General features: G+C 52.4%; 1 protein-coding gene across 1 annotated transcript; it reads left to right on the top strand.

Moving 5' to 3' along the window:
• Positions 1-9748: 9748 nt before the first annotated feature.
• Positions 9749-14912, top strand: GRXCR2 (glutaredoxin and cysteine rich domain containing 2). Its single transcript, XM_061343994.1, has 3 exons — positions 9749-11004; positions 12775-12990; positions 14716-14912. The coding sequence occupies exons 1-3, from the start codon at positions 10573-10575 to the stop codon at positions 14893-14895; spliced, it is 828 nt and encodes a 275-aa protein (XP_061199978.1). The 5' UTR covers positions 9749-10572; the 3' UTR covers positions 14896-14912.
• Positions 14913-19236: the final 4324 nt, after the last annotated feature.

The raw sequence follows: 19236 nt of genomic DNA, 5'->3' as shown, positions 1-19236 counted from the left end.
CACTTGTGACTCAGTGCGTGCGAGGGGATGGATGGCGTTCGAGGGGATAGCAAGGGGGCAGCATCAGGGCTGGCACTGGGGGCAGGAGCACGGGCCCTGCTGGCTGGGCTCAGTGGGGTGAGCTGGACAGGCACACTCAGCCTTACTTGGGCTGCTGTCAAGGTGTCTTTAGTGCTCCCTGGTCTGTGGATCACAACTGACACGGCAGTGAAGAATTCACCAGCTCAGGAGACAGGAGTCCCTGATAAGCATCAGACTGGACCCGTTCAGGCTGGGCTCTGGCTGGAAGCAGCCGCTCACTGCACGCATCCCTCACACACCCACCCACTGCCTCGCTTCCCACACTGGTCCCAGTTCAGCTTGCTCGCCACCCGTTCTGAGAGCAGCACTATAAAAACCCTTCAAACACAAACCCTCCGAGGTACCTGGCAGAGGCTGAGGCTCTCCGCGGTGCCATCCTCGCCCGGTTTGGCTGCCTCAGCTCTCTGAAGCAACCCAAGACGATTATTCCTCCCACAGCCTGAAGTCACTCAACCTGTTCAGCTCCCCTGGTGCTGGCTGGGGCTGAAGCACACACCACGGGTGGATGCAAGTCCGGGCCTGTGGTGGCTGCGTGGCCCCACGGTGCCGATGGGAAGCCTGCGCCTGCTGTGTGCTGAGGGGCCGAAGGGGACCCTTTGCATGAGGAGGTGCTGGGGTGGCTGCTGGGGTGGGCAGCGAGTGCCAGACCTGACCCAGCCTTGGCTTTCTGAGCCCAGGGCTCCAAAGAGGGAGCGACTGCTCCAGCACTTGTTCCTAGGGATGCTCGCCTCAGCAGCAGCTGCTCCATGGGACAAGAGGAGAAAACCTGAGATGTGTGTTAGTGCCATCACTGCGGGCTCCAGCAGCACCTGGCTGTCCTGCTCCTGGTGATGGTTCCGTGCTGGTGTCAGACGGCCACAGCTGGGTGCTGAGTGTGTCCAGCATCCACCAGTGCTCCCCGTGAGCTGCAGTGAGACCCCAGTGGCAGCAATGCAGGGTCTGACACAGGCTCCTTCTCACCCCAGTGAGGCTCTGGCCATGGCACAGGCAGGCCAGGGACGTTTCATGGGATCTGTGATTCCCATGCACTTTCTCAGCTGAATCGCTGTCTGGAGTCTGCCTTGCACCTCCTGATGGATTGTCAAAGGAGAGCAGTAGATGTGCAAAGGCCTGAGATAGTTTTCCTTACAAACGCTGCTACATCCCATTGGTGTGCTTACAACCTACAAGTGCTAGAAATGTTAGAGGAGAAGGCTGTAAACCTAAGGGAATGGTTTCTACCTGAGCCTCTCACAGATAATGCCATCAGACTGCACAAACTTCCCTTTTCTCAGAGTTACAGACTGGAAACAGTTCAATACGGTTCTAGGTTCTTTCCCCTAGATCACCATTTTGTCAGAATAAAGGGGTTTCTTTCATTCTATTTATTGATTTATTTTTTGAATGTGCCCATTTGGCTACATTAAAATGTTGACAAACATCTTCAGGATAATGCAGAAACCAGTGACCTCACTGCGTTTCATCTCAAGTTTCCTTTGACTTTGGTATTTCTTTGTAGTCTGTTGATTTGCACTTGGCTGGCTGAGTGCACACTTTTTAATGAATGATGTTGCAAATAGCATCATGTAATCTGCTGGCATTTTTAAATGCAATGCATGACATAAACTAGAGAGAAAACAAAGGGTTGGAAGGTTGTTTTTCCTTTTTACATATTCTTCCCTATTTGTGCCCTGTGATTAACACTCATGCTGTATTTTCATTTGGCTAGAAAGGAAACAGAACGATGAAGTACCTTGCGGTGGGCAGGGGCTGGAAATGAGGTTGGATGGCTGGTTTTGTGTACGCTGCTTAATGCTCATCTCTGGTCAGATCTGTCCTGTGAGCACTTGCTCACTTTTTCCCATCCAGTAGGGCCAGGCTGCTGTAGCTCTGCCGTGAGAAGCAGCTCCTGCGTTTGCAACACACAGTTCCCAGAGAATTCCCAAGGGAAACCCCAGTCACCTTGTGGGCACCGCAGGAGGGCCCAGGCCGGGGATCCCAGGGATCCCATGTGCTGTGGGCATCCAAGGGCTCCAGGGGGATCTGGTGTGCGCTGCCTGGAGCAGGCAGTGGTTACTCTCTGGGCTCCCTGAGGAGCTGGGTCCATCCCCTCCCTGGCTGCTGCAGGGCTGTGCTGTCCTCTCCTGAGGGTGCTACCTTCCATCCCCCTGACAGTGCTTCCAGCCCTGCTCCTGCCTGCCTGGGGCTGGGACAGGGACTTCTTCCAACAGCACTTTATAAACTGCCTGGTACAACAAAGCAAGGCTCTGATCTTGATTGCAGTCTCTGGGTTCTGCTGCAATAGAAAGGCTGGTGATGTTAACACTTGGCATTTATGTAACCCTTCAAATCTTCAAAGCACTTTCCGAATGCTAACTCATCTGTGGAACACCCCTTGGGCTAAACATCACCCCCACTTTACCTGGAGAAAACCAGGGGACACACAGAAAGCATATCAGTGTTCCATTTGGGATCGGGATGTGAGGCTTTCCTGGTTCTCCACCGAACACCCAGACCATCCCACTGAACCTTATTATCTGCCACCGCCTCTCCCTTGCAGTGCATCTCGTAATTGGGGTTAGAAGATAAAGGCAGAGCTGGGAAGCTGCAGGTGCTTCCCTTTCATTTAGAACGTCTCTGTCTGCTGCCGATGCTGTAATTAACTGCGGCGGGACACAGCAGGGTGCCTGCTCTGGAGGATGCTGCAGAGGGCTCAAGCCTGGGCACAGCCACCCGTGACTGGCTGCATCCCATCCACTTGGCTGCAGGAGGCCTCTTGGACTCACCAGTGCTGGGATGCCTTGTACTGAAGGGATGGAACTGCTGAAATATGCACTGCCAGAGTCTCTTCATTGAAGAGGTTTATCATGAAGCTGGAAACTGGGAGACACTGGGAGCGGAAGTTGTTCTGCTCTGATGTGCTGTCCTCACTGCACATAAGCATCTGCCCGGGGAGCTGCCACTACCCCCACCTCCAAGGTAGAGTCAGAAAAGAGCTCAGACAGATCCCAAACCAACCACCAAATGCACCTTGTCCCCATTGTCCCCCAGAGCCGTGCTTTCCATGAGCACATCCGTGACCCAGGGACAGGCTGAGTGTGCCAGGCTTGCAGGGACACATCCATGTGCTCCTCGAGGGGAAGGCTTGCTGTCCACAGCAGGGAGCGTGGTGGAGATGCGCCCTGTGACCCTGACAGCACGGAGGGTTGATGGCAGAGTTTCTTGCTGCTGCCTCCCCAGGCCCGGCGAGATGCGCCATGGTGAGGAGCACGAGCTCTGTGCTCTCAGCCTGGCGTGGCAAGTGCCTTGCAGGAGCCTCCGTCTGTCCCACCACCTTGCTCAAACCTTCCTCCGCTTCGGTCCTCTGGCCCAATGTCAGAGGGATTTCTGTGGTCACCTGAGTGTGTGCAGCTCCTCCTCCCCAGGGCCACCAGCCCGGGGCTGAGCCTCCAGCTCACAACAGCACCAGAGAAAAGGTTTTGCCTTTTCCCTGCTCTGAATCGCACGTATTTTAGCTGGGCTGTGGTTAAATGCATGCTGCAGCACTGGCGCGTGTGTGCGGGGAGAGGGCACGGCCTGGCAGCGCTTCCCGGGGTTATAAAAAGCCTCCGCATCTCACAAGTGGATGCCACATGCCTCCTCCTCCGGGAAGAGGGACCTTTCAGGCTGTTTATAGCTGCTGGGGGGCAGGCAGAGGGGGTGCCTCTTGCAAGCTGCTATAAATCAGAGATCAGAAGCTAACAGCTTGTCCTCCTACCCACCCCCAGGCACAGCGCCGGTGCTGCAGCTGCAGGGGGGTGAATGGCAGGACCCAGCCATGCCCCCGGGGGTCAGGAGGGGAATGGGGACCTCCCAGCACCAGATCAGGAGCCCACTGCCCTGCTCCCCATGGGCCACATGCCACCGGTTGTGCCAAAGGGTGGCACTGGGCTTGGTGCACCGGATGAGGCTAATCCTCAGACTGAGGGAATCACTGTGTTTGCTTGAAGACAGGGGCAGGAACACTTTCTGCAGGTCGAAGCCGGGGTTCCTGCCTCTCTATTCTGTTCTTTTGAGACCCCACTTGCAGCACTGTGTGCAGTTCTGGTGTCTTCATCATAAGAAGGACATGGAGCTGTTGCAGCAAGTCCAGAGGAGGCCACGAGGATGATCAGGGGCTGGAGCACCTCCCATATGGAGCCAGGCTGAGAACACTGGGGCTTTTCAGCCTGGAGAAGAGAAGGCTCTGCAGAGACCTCAGAGCAGCTTCCAGTGTCTGAAGGAGGCTACAAGGATGCTGGAGAGGGACTCTTCATCAGGATCTGCAGTGCTAGGACAAGGGGTGATGGGTTCAAACGAAAACAGGAATTTTAGGTTCGATCTAAGGCAGAAGCTCTTCCCTGTGAGGGTGCTGAGGCGCTGGCACAGGGTGCCCAGAGAAGCTGTGGCTGCCCCATCCCTGGCAGTGCTCAAGGCCAGGTTGGACACAGGGGCTTGGAGCAAGCTGCTCCAGTGGAAGGGGTCCCTGCCTGTGGCAGGGGTTGGAGCTGGAGGAGCTCTCAGGTCCCTTCCAGCACAAACCACTCTATGAGTCTAAGTTGTAATGGGGCCACCACAGCTCTGCAGGGATGTGCCCAGCACTGGGCCCTGCACCCAGCACAACAAAAGCCTCCCTAAAACCTCCCATCTCCCAAGCTATCCCCTGCTGTGCCCGAGGGGCAGCAGCCAGCAGACACCTCCCTGCTCCCTCTGTCCCGGGCTCCCAGGGAGGAGGGACCCAGCACGACCAGGAGGGACCCGCACCCACACGGATCCACTGCTGCTTTTTGTCCTTCACCTCCTTCCCTTCCTGAGGTGCGCAGCAGCTGGTGGGCAAAGCCCAAACCGCGGGAACCCATGTACACCGCTGCAGGAGGAGTGGTTCAGGGAGCTGTTTATTAGTCTGACGGGGAGCCGAGTGCTGTATTTTGCCCAAAACAGACTTGTGCAGTCTCTCTGCTGGGTAACTTGAAGGCTTCAGCTATTCAGAAGTAGCTGGAGCAGAGTGGCGCCTACCCAGAAATAGAGAAGTATTTTTAAATGGAATTTATTCAGTGATTTTCCTTAAGACAGATTGTTATGTGTTTGTTGAAGTGTCATTAGAAGCAGCTGGCAGTGGAGCCGGGCCAGGCAGCAGCAAGAGGATGGAAACCATCTTCCCTGCACCCAGGGAGGTCACCCTCACCTCCTCCTACTGCTGCTGCTGCTGCTGCTGCCCGGTCTCTGCACCGGCAGAGAGTGCCCTGGTGCCAAAGCCTGGCCAGTGGCTGCTGGAGGCTCCACGCCACCATCCTGCCATGGCTCTGGCTCTGCTTTCTGCTGCATTCATCCCTTTTCCCTACAGTGCAGTGAAGAACCACAGAACAGAGCATCAAATCCTGCATCACTGGGGTTTGTCTGATAAAGGCTGAATGCAGGGATGCAATTCTCACTTTTTAGGACAGGAAGATAAAGGATTCCCAAGTAGCACTACACCTGAACACCACTTAACAGGCCTTTGGAGGCTGCTCTGGGCACTTCTCAGCTGTTCTTCGTGCAGGTCAGATCACAGGTAGGCATCAGGCTTCAATTACCTCTTTAAACACAGATGCAAATACACTGCTTGCAAGGTTGCATCACTCTTTAGTGTTCCCAGGTGCTTCTGGCAGTGCTGCAGCCCAGAGCAGAGTCCACAGCTCGGCCAGCACAGCCAAACCAGGTATAAAACCACTGCTCGGGGGCTCTGAGTGTGGGTATGTAACAGATCACTGTAGAGGTCTCTGCTTTACTGGGGAGGAATTGGCTCAGCTGTGTGCTGCTGTGGTTGGTCATGGTGTGGTTTTAAGGGGCCAGTTTGAGTTTGCTTCCCACCACCTTCTGCTTGTGGAGCACTGCTCCTTGTGGAATGGGGTCTGGAGAGCAGGATCCAGGCTGCTGGTGAGCTCAGTGAAGAGCAGCGTTGTGGAAAGGCACAGTGGAGCTGGAGCTCTTGTAGCTACTCCATGTGGGCAGACCAGATTCCATGTCTGCAGGCATCCAGGAGCCATGGCCCAGGTGAGTGTCCCTCAAGGCTCATCCCTGCTGGTGGTTGTTCTCTAAGAATGGTCCATTACCCTCACATGGCTTCTTTCCCACTGTGTGTCCAGTGGTGCTGTGGCTGCTGCTCTGCTCCCTGCCCTGGCCACGCGTGTTCCAGCTCCACTCTGGGGCTGCTCTGCCTGGGATGAGCCGGAGCAGTTTTGCCTCCCCAGGTAGAACTCAGCCCTCGGGAATTCCCCTCTTTGAAGCGCTTTTTCCTGGTTTTTGTTCCTTTGTGACTTCAAGACTTTTGTGCTTACTCAGGGCTCTTCCCTGCCCGGGTCGGAGTCTCGGGGCTGAGGTGGGGGCTGGGTAAGCCGCTTTCATCAGGACCTGCGCTGCTCCGGGGGTGCTGAGCTCAGCCCGCAGGAATGCGGCCCCGCTCCCGCCGAGCGGCACAAGCGAGACCTGAGAGCTGCGCTCCTCCGGGGACGGGAAGGCGCGGGTGCAGCCCCGCACCGTGTAACCGGTGAGCGCCGGGCAGCGGAGGGGGGGTCAGCCGGGGTTGTCCTGAGCCCCTTGCGGAAGGAGGCGGCTGTTGCGGCGGCACGGAGCCCGTCGGCCCCTCCGTGGGGGGCGGGGATGATGCACCGAGACTTCGCGTCTTGCTTCAACTCTAATTAGATACTCACAGCTCCCCATGGGAGACGTTAAATGTGCTTCAAACAAGGGAGGATGTTTGTATCTTAACAGACATCAGAGAATCCAGGCATGAGCTAAACCCACACAAAATCAGGCTTTCCTTAGCTGCTGCATGCATGTCTACTAGTTTTTGCCACGATACCAATGGCTTCATTTCTGCTGTGTCCCAGTCCCTGAGCCTCTATGGGGTGAACTGACAACAGGTTTCAGCCCTCGTTGTAACAAGAAGTTTGGATGGAGGATGAGAGATGCTTAAGAAACCCCATGGCAGGGTTTGCTCACCAGGGGCTGCTGGTGATCAGCACCTCTGAGTACATCAAAGGTAAAAAGCAACTGAGAAGCTGAAGGACAGTACTCCTCACACCACCTCGTTCACTGGGGTGATGCCAATACCTTCCCCACCGTTAAGTCTTGCAACTAGTAACTCCTTCCCTTCTTTCTCTCTGCATCCAAGAGGTGTCTACATGTGAGTGAGTTTTTCCTACTATAGCTCCAAAATGAAACCTTGTCATTAGGTTGTAAGCAAGCAGCTCTGTCTGTGACTCCCTGCAGCATAGTTTTGCTCCTGCCTTTACTTGCTGGCCTCTTCAGCACACACAGCACCTGCTCTAACTCTAAGTTACTAGCTAAAATTACCTTCTTGATCTGATGGTCTGAACCTTTCTGCTTGCTACTCCCACATAGAAACAAGTTTTATGCTTGTGTCCTTGTTTTTAAGCTTCTGCCTTGCTCCTTCCTTCATATTGAACTTGCGCTCTTATCTCTGACCTCTTGCCCTTCTCCATAGTCCCTGATGCTGCTCAGGCCCCTTTTTTCTCTTCTCCAGCAGTGACCCACAGACCTTGCTTTAAGATGCTGTGTGTGCTCAGAATACAACACAGTGGGGAAGAACAGGAGGGTTTGGGCATTGCTGCAGCTCTTCCCCATCCCGACCAGTGCCTGCCCTCTGCTTTCATGAGGAGGAGGACTGCAGTGCTTGCTCGAGGAGGAAGCAAAACACAACCAAACATTTTTCAGCAAAACTTGCAGGTGGAAACATGCCTTCAAAGCCTTGCTGTCCACTTCCCAATGGCTTTTCTGTCCTTCTTTGTACATACCCTGCTTTGTTGCAATACATCTAAACCAACGTTACGCTCCTCAGGGCAAGGACTGTCTCTTTGTTGTGCAAAGCCTCCTGCAGCTTCCAACAATCGCTTGGTATTGCCTGATGTGAGGAGGAGGGTGAAGAGAGGCTCTGTGCTTGAAAGGCAGGTGCCATTACAATACAGTGGAGCAGTCTGAAGCAAAGCATAGTGCAGTGATGCTCCAAATCATGAAACTTACTGATTTCACTGTTGAATGCAAAATGATTATTGTATTTTTAGCAAGGCTTGTGCTAGCTGTGGGAAACAAGCCCGCACTGACATGCGAGTGCAGCATGAATGCTGCTGTGCTGGTACGGCTGCAGCAGGAGCAGCAGGCAACCTGCAGCCCATCCATCCATCTATCCATCCATCCTGCAGCTGTCCAGTGCTCACAGCTCTACTGCCTGCCCCCAGTGCTGGAGTGAGAGCGGTATGGCTTAGAGACAGGTCAGCACCACCTGGAGCGTCCCTGCTTGGGCGTGTAGTGTGGGAAGGTTGACCTGGGCTGTTCAGAACAGGTAGGAAATGCAGAAAGGCTGTTTGGAAGTCTTTTCTTTGCAAGAGTTATCTGCAGAGGGATATAAAGAGAAGGCCATACATATCTGAGCGTGGGGTCCCCCTACAGCAAGCCTGAATCACAGCCTCTGCATGCTGACCATGGCTTTGCATGGGACTGTGGGGTGAAAGGATGAGTTTCACCCCTGCTGCAGCCCCGAGGGGTTTAGTGAGCAGCAAACCCAGCCAAGAGCACAGTGGAGGGTGGGATCGTTCCAAGGGGAAGATTACAGGGCCAGGGCAGACCTGTTGTGTTTTGGCAGCACCTGTAAGTAACTGTAAGGGATGGGAAGTCACTTTGCTCGTCTCGCAGCCATGGTGCTTGCACTTGTGTTCCTTCATTGCTGCTTTGAACTTTGCTTCCTCTTTGATTGTTCCCCTAATCAAAAGAAAATGACCTCGATTAAGGTATCTGGCACAGCAGTGTTTGTGTCGTATGGAGACTGCTGTGTGCCTTTGGAAAAGCAGCAATGCTGAGGCCTGATTCACATGGGAATGACAAGAGAAAGGGGTGGATCGAGCTTCCCGAGTGCAGCGAGCCCAGTTTGATTCATGCAAATCAGGGGTTTTGTGTAATGTGAGCTCCACCTGTTTGAGATAGGATGGGAGACTGACACGGACCTTTTCATAGCGCTTTGGAAATGGAAAGGGCGTCTCCATGGCGGAATGTTTACCCAGGCGTGTTCATGCATGTTCGCATGGAGGAGCACGCATCTCCTACGTGTGCTTACGGTGAGCCCCAGGAACCTGCACGAGCGGCGTCTGTCGTGACAGAAACTGCTCTTGGCACACGAAGGCTGCTCGGTTGGTTGGGGTCTGTGCTGTGTGTTCTCAGCCTCCAGCCTTCTGAGCTGCTGGCCTGGTATTTGGAGAGCAAATTTTAATAAACACAATACATTAGTCTATCGAGAATGTTAAGCTTTAGAAGCACTGGCTGTGGATTACAAGCAGATAGATAGCCTTGGCAGAATGGAGGCAGAAAGCTTAGATTAAGTCCCACTCAATGAAACTGCATTTAATAGTGGAAATGTACTGATATCATGGAAGGTGAAAGAAGAGAGATTTTAACTCCTGTTCTGTGTGCTTGATACAAACAGGTAGCAGGAGATGCAGTCAATGCTGATGCATTTTGCACTAAACCTACTCTCTGTTTTTTCCCCTTGGAAGCAAAGATGAGTCCCAGGTGCTCAGCTGGGCCTGGGCTTGGTGAGAGAACAAGGCACTTTCCAGTAAGGTACCAGTCTGGGGTCACTGGTGGGGATCAGTGGGGATGGGCTGTCCTGGGGAGGTACCTTGGGTGCAGGTTTGTGTGAGTGCTGAGGGGGTGCAGTCCCGGAATGAAGCTGAATGCAGCGGCTGGAACCCACATCCTGCAGAGCCATGGGGTGCAGAGCAAAGCCCCGTGACCAGGGTGACCAGGACAGGCGCCCGGACCCTTCTGCTCCGCACCCCAGCAAACCTCTGCTCTGCCTGATGGAGGCATCGCTGCACTGAGCTCCCTGAGCACAGGCAGGGGATGGCAAACGAGCCGCGGATGGGGCCACTGGCGGCTCTCAGTAGGGCACTCTCTGTTAAACATGAAAAGCAAACCCAGATTGGTCGAAAGGGCCTGGAAGGAAGCAGGAGTTACAAATAGGGACTGAAAGCTAAAGAGAGAAAATCTTAATTAGATCTCCACAACCTGTAGAGGAACACATTTGGATTAAAATGAAACGGAGCTTTGTACTCTCTGGATTCAGTGCAAGAACGGAAGAATTATTCACATTTGCTATTTGTGAAGCTGGATTGCTTTTTCTGTGAACTTGTCTTTTTAACTTCTCACCTTGTCAGAAAGCTGTGAAAAGCTGCTGGGATGGTGTATTTGGGGTAGTTCTTATCGCAGCACATAGCAGAACCATTTCCATGGTTTCAGAACATGGGCAGAGTTCCCTATTTAATCTGATCCTCCCCACATTAACTCCTTTCCTCTTGTGGCAAGCCGGTCTGTCCACCGTTCACCCACCTGCCTCATCGTTCACTACCGCTGATGTTTTCTCTTTGTGACTATCTATCAATATTTAATAGGGTGGTGTCAGTGTTGCTGTAAGATGAGAGGAACTACCAGAAACCTTGAATTATGCATTGTGTGGCTGGGGGAAGCTGGGCAGAGTTTTCTTTTGGACCCAGCGCACTTGGAGTTGATCTCCAGGAGCCGCAGCGAGAAATCCCGGTAATGGAAGAGCCCCAGATGAAGCTCAGTGCTCGGCACGAGGGGAGGCCCCGCAAAGTGAGGTTCAAAATATCATCTGCTTACAGCGGCCGGGTGTTGAAACAGGTCTTTGAGGACGGGCAGGAGCTGGAGCTCCCGGCCAAGGAGCACTCCCGGCTCTTCGTGCGGCACTGCTTCGAGCCGCGGGACCATTGTGCTGCGGAGCTGCCCGAGCGCAAGCTGCTCCCCCCGGCCAAGCTGAGCGCGCAGCGGGTCAGCATATTCAAAGAGGGGCAGATGCTGGGCCTGGGCAGCACCTCGCCTCTGCTCGACCGCCCGCCCGCAGACAGCTCCGGCCAGGTAAGTGCTGCTGCCCTGCCGGGACCGGTGCATTTGGTCAGGCCAGGATTTAAAGGGGTCTGTACCTCCTAGCCCCACGCACGCTCTGCTCTGCCCGCTGCAAATGGCAGGAGCTGTGTGCTCGGCAGCAGCCAGCAGCAAGTGAACGGCATCTGCTGGGCTCCAGCTTCCCAGTGGGTCCATTTGCATCTCTCCATTTTGCAGACCAATATTTCCATATATATCAGTATCTGTACATAGTAATCCTGACACATCTAACCCAGGCAAATGAAAGGTGGATATTATCTTAAATAGTTATATTTAAGACATTGAAAGTGCACGACTTCAGCTGGCGAAAAGGTTTAGTGTCAACAGTGTGTATCAGTGAGACTGAGCCAGATCTGCATTCCCTGGCAGGTCATAATTCCCCTTTGGCTACTTTGGAGATCCCAGTTCAGTCTCACTGAATGTTTTGTTAACATATAATTAATGCCATTGATACCAAACTGTCTCTTTATTCCTACTAAAAAGCCAGTACATGTGTAATATATGCTAAATTGGTTAATACACAGGGATTATGCTCTTACACAGGTAGGAAACCCGTGTATTCAAACTACATTTAACTGATATACTGGACATCTTCTTTAACTGAAAACACCACATCATCATGACTCCTGCCAGAGCACCAATGTGATCTTATCCACATATGAATTTGTTCTGCATTCCTGGGGAACGCTCATCTCTATTCCCTGGTTTCCATAACCATAAATACCTTGAGTAATCACAGTGCCCAGTGTCAGTGTTGTTTAGTATCAACATACATTTGGTCTGTGGAGACACCGAGTCTGTGTAGCAACAGTGAGGCTTTAAAGCCTTTTTTAAAGGGGCAGGATCTGGCCTCACTGGCCCCGTTCCCAGTGTGCAGTGGGTGCCTGTTTCCCAGGAGAGCTGCTGGCCCATGCGACCCTGGCAGGGTGTTTCCCTATGGGAATGTCTCCTGCATCGCTGCTTGACACAGATACTTAAAGGGAACTAGGAAGAGTGTGTAAAGCAATAGGCTGTGGGAGCTGCCACCTGATCCCAGGTGCAGAGGGGAGAGGGCAGGGTAGCAAAGTGCTGTGTTCAGAGGCATGCTCACCCATACCATGCTTTGCATCCCAATCACTAGAATACAAACCCAAGTAAGCTCAGAGATGGTTTAGGCTGGCTCTTCAGTGTCAGGAACACAGTTCAGCATTAGATAATGAGTGGGGTTTATGATCTGACCCTTTTTCCAGCATTAATAAGTTACACAGAAAAGCTTTATTTTACATCTGAAAAATACCTTCAAAGGCTGCAGAATAGGTGGCTTTCATGGGGAATTTCTACTTCTGGCAACACCCATGAAAGCCCCCTCTAGCTCCCCCATCCTCCAGCTACTCAACCTTCAAAGCATGGTAGGTCAGTCCCCAGTGCAGGGGTTGCTTTTCCATAGGTGCCAGCACCACTGCTCTTAGAATTGTGCCCTCCTTTTCTCTTGCATATGGGTTGGAATGAGAATTTACACACCGAGAGCCTTCCCCACCCAGAATGGGACATTCAAGTGAAGTTCCTAAGGCCTGACTGAAGTTCTGGTCCGATCTGCAGCCCATCTCTCTGAGCCTTGTCCTGCTCCAGGTGGTGGGGAGGGGGGTCATGCCACAGTGCCAGCTGAGCCCATGACCAGGCAGAGGGGATGATCTGGAAGCCTGGGGACCACCAGTGGTTGTAGAGTGTATTTGTACAGGTGAGACTGATAAGATCCTTCTCCAGCCTTCCCCAATTCTAGACTTTGGCAAGATCATCATCTACACAAACAACCTGAAAATCATCCGTGCGCCGATGAACCAGAAAGAGCTCATGAGAAGAATCATCCAGACTGAGGGAATAAATGACTGGGCTTTCATATACCGGGAAAAGAAAGAAAAAATTGGTGGTGGACATAGAAAAGATGTGGAAAAAAAGGTTGCCTGCAACCAGTATGTGCAGGTAAGAGAATGGCAAGTGTTATTTTTCTCCTAAGGCTGTTGGGTTTTACAGTTATTTCCAGCCAAGCCCCATCTATTCCTGCATCTGGCACTTAACTAAATTTGAATGAAAAGCATGGCTTTGTTCCTGTTTCCACTTGAGAGATAACTGACCAGTGTTGCACTGCAGCATGTGCTCTGGGGGCCACTGTCCTCTTTCCAGATGCTCAAGTCTCCTACTTGATTCTTCCCCTAGAGGCCACTGACGCTGATGTAGCTTGGCTTAGGTCCATCCTTTGTCACCCTCTTCCACTGGAATAAGAGCAGGCCAGGGTTTCTCCAGCCTGACCAGGCTAAACACAGCTGCTCTGTGGCTGAGACTGCCGGAGGCTAACATTTTAATATCAGTCGAAATAAGGTTGTGCCTTCCACTTGTTTCTCATGGGTTAGTCTTTGTTGGTCAGAATCCCAATTAGTTCGACCGTAATTTGATCCCACAAAACATCGCGTTGTCGTGCAGGGCAAACATGAAGCATCCCAGTTTCACAGATCTGGTGCAGGTCACCCTGGTTGTCCCACACCCCTGAGCCTTGCCTGTGGCTTCATGCATAAAGACCCCCCAATAGCCCTGAGAAACCGAGGAGCAACGTTGGCCTTTGCCAGTTTTGAAGGAAACCTCATGTTCAGAATAAGGGCTTTAACATAAGAGCCAAGGTTCATCTACTGAGGACCTATCTGAGCCATCAGAAATAACCTCTGATGTTTGAGAGAATACATGTGGAGAGGGACCTCCATCAGGTAACTGATTGCCTTCCTCCAGTCGCCCTCACTGACGAGCACGCTTTGGAGGACAGCAGCTCCTGTAAGGCACTGTTCCAGAGAAACTTGTGAACCTTGGAAGAACTTATGTTCTCCTTGGTGTTTGGGAACAAAAAGTAAAACTTGAAGGTCCTAAAACTATGTTTTCAAGAATAATTTTGGACTTACTCTACATTAGTGTTATGAGCATTCGTTTAAAGATGACCAAACCACAGCAAGGTTATTCTTTTGAGAACGGAATTAATTTGGATGATCAAATTCATAAGCAGGCACCAATATGAAGCATATCAGGCACCAATTCCCTTTGTCTTAGTTAAACCCTCATTCTATAGTGCCATGTAAATTAGAATGGCTGCGCAGGAACAATGCATGTCTCTGAACCGAGTGAACCTGCACTGGGCTGTACTCTTCCTGATGCAGATATTTGATATCTCTGGGCTCTGTGGGAGCACTGGGTTTTGAGCTGGGGTCTGAAAGAAGCAGTCTGGCATCCTGGAGATAGGTGCAGGCACAAGGGACAGCTTGAAAGAAGCTGGGCCTGTTGGTGTTCAGGGATGTGTGGGGAGAGGGCAAGGAGAAACGCTCAGAAAATGAAGCTCCAAACTGAGGATGCAGAGCCTGGAGGAGGGGTGTGTTAAATGACAGGAAGCCAGGTGTTGTGCAGAGCCTGGCAGGTGGAGAAATGTGAGTTTGAACGTACTGTTGTAAGCTGCCATGTTAACTTCTCATCTTCTAGAAGCATCCACAAATTGTCCCCTTTTACTTGAAGATCTTGCTGTTGAGAACTGAGTATTATTGATAGAGTGGCATGTCAGGAGCAACGACTACTTACAAGACCACAAGACAGCAATTCTCTCTTTCAAGCGTGTTACTGACTTTGGTGTCTGATACCCAGTAACCGATCTTTCTTGTGATCTGTCTCTTTCAGGAAGGAGATGACGAACATGGGTGCTCCCAGTGTAAGGGGTCGGGCTCTGCCCCTTGCTCCCTGTGCCATGGAAGCAAGTTTTCAATGCTGGCAAACAGGTTCAGAGAGTCCTACCGGGCCCTGCGCTGCTCGGCATGCAAGGAAAGCGGCATGCAGCCCTGCCACATCTGTGCTGCCTGACCAGCAGCGCTGCTGCGACCTGCTGCGGAGACTGAGCTGTTCCACCTGCGGGCAGCCCCGCTGTAATGCAGGGTTTAGGAAGTGGGAAAGGCAAATTGCACATGTATCACCTCTGATACCAACTGTCCCTCCTGTCTGTGCCTGCCTGCCCACTGCATCAGCCCAGACCCCAGGGGCTGCAGGGTGGATGTACGCCAGGTCAGGTCCTGACCCATCAGTAGCATTACTGAATGCAGCAGGAGGAGGCGCAGCTTGGGCAGGGTACGTGTCAGGGTGTGAAGTTGTCTGTAGCACAGCAGCACGGTGCCTCCCCTGGGTTTAACTTGCTGAATGATTTAGAATTACACTGGCTTTTGTAGTTAACTCTGTCCCTGCCCTGCACTGTCACAGGCATTTCCCAAAGACTATTTTTCCTTACATATGCTTTAGTGGTCCCAGTGGTTCCTTTGGGGTCTGATTTGTGGGAAAGAATTGAAAGCCCTTCCCAAACCTGGAGCTATAAAAATGTACCATACTTTATTAGTACAAAATGGAGTTATTAAGTTTTTAGCCTACTTATGCGGAAGTGCTGAACCAGAATTCCCCTGCACGATGCTCAGCACTTTTCAGGATCAGGCTGATGGTGAGCAGCACTTCTGTTGCTTAATATTAATCCCATGTTGTAATCTGCAGAAGGTAAACTCTAATTAGGTGAGGTGAAGCAACGATGGGGGGTACCCTGCAGGCGGCCCCTGGTGGCACAGAGCACAGGGGCTTCACCAGGCTGAGGCAAACAGGGGAAACGGTATTTTTTCCCCAAAGCATTGACTTATTACATTATATATTCACAAGCAATGTTAATGCAGCCTTAACTTGTGTACTGCCTCTGAGACTGATGAGTTAAGAGCCTGCTCACATGTACTTCGTGCTGAGGTTGCAAGCCTAGACAGGGAAATTTATGGCCAAGTTTCTATGGTAGGTTATAAGATTTCTCTGCAATACTTCAGTGGTTAGGAATTATGCTGGTTTAGCTCCGGGACTTCCACAGGTCTCCTCCTGCAGCTGTTGAGAGAGTACCAAGGGTTTAATTTCCAGAAAAGTGCATAAATCTACAGCAGGTACTTGATTGGCTTCATTTATCACAGCAGGATCTGCAATACAAACACACGGGGTCCTTGGGGTATTCACGGAGGGCAGAGGAGACCTCGCAAATCAAGTGGATCTCCTCCCTCCAATTTGACCTCTTTGATCTCAGTTTGCTGGGTCTGTCTAAGAGCTTGCTGGCAGGATACGAGAAGAGCAACTAGGTGAAATTGTTGCCCGGCAGTTTTAGTGTTTACAATGACCCAGATGCAAATATGCATTTACAAAATCAGTGTTTATTGTTCTTCGGTAATCACGATGTTTCTCAACCACTGTAACTCCTCCTGGCTGTGTCAGCTATTCCCATTCATCCCCACGCGTCACCGGGGCGATGCTCGCAGCCGAGCTTTTCCCTTATCCATCCCGGATCCCTCAGTGCACTGGGGACCGCAGGGATGTCCGTGCCCGGGGCCGGGCTGCAGCGGCACGGTCAGAGCGGCGCTCCCAGCACGTCCAGCACACGGGGTTTAACACCTGACTCCATTTACCCAATAAACGCTCTTATTTCACAGGGGAAGGAGCTCTGAGCATCGGGGGGAGGCTGACGTTGAGGCAAGGGGTGGAAGCGCTGCCGGGTTCAGTCCCGCTGCAGCCAGCGGTGCGCACTGCAGGCTGAGGAGCAGCCCCGGTCCGCGGCTCCCCGCGGCCGCGCACAGGATGGTGGCGGCGGAGTGGGGCTGGCAGCGCCGGTACCGGCACCCGCTCCGGTGACTGCGCGGCTGCCTCCGCAGGAGCCCGGGGCCGGCCCCGCGGGGCGGGAGCGCCTCACGGCAGCGTTACCGGAGGCTCTGCCCCGGCTCCGGTCCTGCAGCGCACGGAGGGGAAGGCGGCGCGGGCCGCGGGCGCTGCCGAGCTCTCCTGCGGGTCCCGTGCGGGTGCCGGGCCCTCCCTGCAGCTCAGAGCTTGCGCTCCCGTTGGTCGGAGCTTTCGCTTAATGCTTGGGTAAAAGAATGACTTCTGTTTCCCTGCCCTGGCAGGGCGCGGACCCCTGTGTCGCTGCTCAGTGCAGTGCGGCGCTGGCCTGGTAGCGCAGCAGTTGTTAGACTGTTCCATGGGCTCTGAATTGAAAACGATTTGCAGTAGCAGTGGACTGTGTTAGTGGCAGGTAAACAGCTTTTCAGTGCGGTATCTGCTCCTGACAAAACAGCATCCTGCTGAGTTCTTCTGAGCACAGCTCTTTCAGACCTGAGCTCCAAACTGCATCGACGCTGTCCTTTCTGCTGGTGTTTCCCTTTGAACAGCAGCACACTAATAGGAATTAATTCTAATCTTTATTAAAGCTGGTGCTGGGCTTTTGCCCTCTAGCTGTGACTGGTGTTTGCGAATACCAAGGTGAAGAGCAGCACGGGCTCCACTGTATTTGTTTTGGCCATGTGTGTTTAAACACTAAGGGTAGAAAGGAGCAGCTGCATAGAGCAGGGCATTTCCCTGGGATGACTCCCTGGGCTTGTGAATGTTCTCCGCAGGACAAGGTGTAACCAGTGTTGACTTTGAGCCGGTTCAGCCTCGATGCAGCCAGCTTGAAACACAAGGAAGGATTTTTGCCTCAGCCACTGCCAGTTCTCAGCCTGCTGTTATCAGAGGTCTGGCTTTGACAGAGGCAGTGCTCAGAGGAACCTGGAGCAAGGTGAGCGTCCAGCTCTGCCAGCCGAGCACTGGGTGACTGCTGCAGAGCAGAGCTCCAATTCACGGGCAGTGCTGTGGTGACCTGTGGTGTGCAGCTCCCAGTGATGCCGTCCAGGTGCTGGGAGGCAGAGAGTGCCCCTGATAAATAACCTTTTATTTAGAATGGTCAGGTCCTAAACCTGGCTTGGTTCTATGGGTTAGGGCAGGAGTGGAAGATGGTATGTTGTGCTTCTACCAAGAAACAACATGTTTTTCCTGTTTGCTGGAAGCCTGTCAAGGCAACACTGGGCTTGCTGGTGTCACCAGGCTCCTGCACGCGATCTCAGTGGATCAGCTCCTGGTCCTCAGTGTTCATCATGTGAGGGGATGACTGATGAGATACCCGAATCGCTACAAGATGTGCTGGTGTGGGTTTGTTTTAATTGGCTGCCTAGTTTTCTCTTGGTGGTTGATGGCTCAGTACAGAACAGAATTGGATCCCTGCAGTGGTGTCCTGCCTTGTGATGGAACCCAAACTGTCAGGCCTGTGAAATTCGCTTCCAAAGGGAAAACCCCAAATATCCTCACAAGCTGAAGTGCCAGAACTTTGAACCGTAAATGCAGGCAAAGACGCTTACTCTGGAGTCTTTCTGGTTCTCTTCTGTTTCTGTCAGCCATCTACAGCTGCTCTTTTTCTCTTTTGCCTTAGAATAGGACTGTGCAAAGACCCGTTTCAGTTTTCTGAACGAAAAGAAAGGTAAAAACCAAACTCTTCCCTGTGTCCCTGCGGCAGGAATCCCGAGCTGTGTTTGGCAGGCTCGGGCAGCCAGCTCTGCTGACCGTGTGGCTTAGACTGCCACACGATGGCAAACCCGCGGATGTGCGCTGAAAGACTCGTTTGAAGGCTCTGGAGGGACTCAGTAGAGGAAGCAGGGTACCTTTGGCTGATTTCCTGGAGTGCTAGAGGCAGTTAGAGGTGAGATGAGGAGTGGAGTCAGTGCTTTTGATCGTGAAAGGTCTGAACCAGGGCACAAATGCAAATGGAACTTGTATTCTGTAGTATAAACGAGTCCATATGACTTGAGAAAGGCAGTTGGAGGTGAACAGTGAAGCTAATTCCGACAGCCAGCGGCACAGAGCAGGAAGGTTAAAATAATCCTCATTTGTATGTGGCAGCAAAGTGCATTGCATGCTTTTAACCAGGAATTTGATATGATTGAAGAAATAATTGCCCTAGTTACTCATAAATGCCACAGTTAAAGTTGACTTCAGGGCTCCTGCTCTTGTTCTTTCTGTTGCCACTTTGCAGGTTGAACCTTTGAATGTTGTTATGCCGCAAAACAGGAAGGGAAGGTGACACCAGACCAAAGCAGTTGGGGTGCTTCAAGGGCACGTTTGTGCCAGGACATCTCCATGTACTGCTTTGACTGTGGTGTTTTGCATGTGGGCTGCAGTTTATGATCTCTGACAATGGAGCATGAAGTCACGCAGACTGTGGGAAGCATTGGTGTGGGCTTTCTTATTTCTGTATACTGCATTGGACCCCTCTCCCCTGGGGCATGTCTCAGGTTTGGTTTAAAACATCCCTGCACTGCAGCAGAATTACACCCACCT

The sequence above is a fragment of the Neopsephotus bourkii genome, unplaced genomic scaffold (genome assembly GCF_033783945.1).
Source record: "Neopsephotus bourkii isolate Nb327-2 ecotype Australia unplaced genomic scaffold, CSIRO-AGI_Nbou_v1 NB_1846, whole genome shotgun sequence".
NCBI classification, from domain to species: domain Eukaryota; kingdom Metazoa; phylum Chordata; class Aves; order Psittaciformes; family Psittacidae; genus Neopsephotus; species Neopsephotus bourkii.
Note: the sequence above shows the minus strand (reverse complement) of the source record. Positions and strands in the feature narration are given on the sequence as shown.

What these genes read in the sequence shown, in the direction of transcription:
- GRXCR2 (XM_061343994.1), top strand. Translation starts at nt 10,573, where the DNA reads ATGCATTGTGTGGCTGGGGGAAGCTGGGCAGAGTTTTCTTTTGGACCC. An exon ending in CCGCAGACAGCTCCGGCCAG is followed by an intron (nt 11,005 to 12,774) that starts GTAAGTGCTGCT and finishes ATCCTTCTCCAG; the next exon opens with CCTTCCCCAATTCTAGACTT. An exon ending in CCTGCAACCAGTATGTGCAG is followed by an intron (nt 12,991 to 14,715) that starts GTAAGAGAATGG and finishes TGTCTCTTTCAG; the next exon opens with GAAGGAGATGACGAACATGG.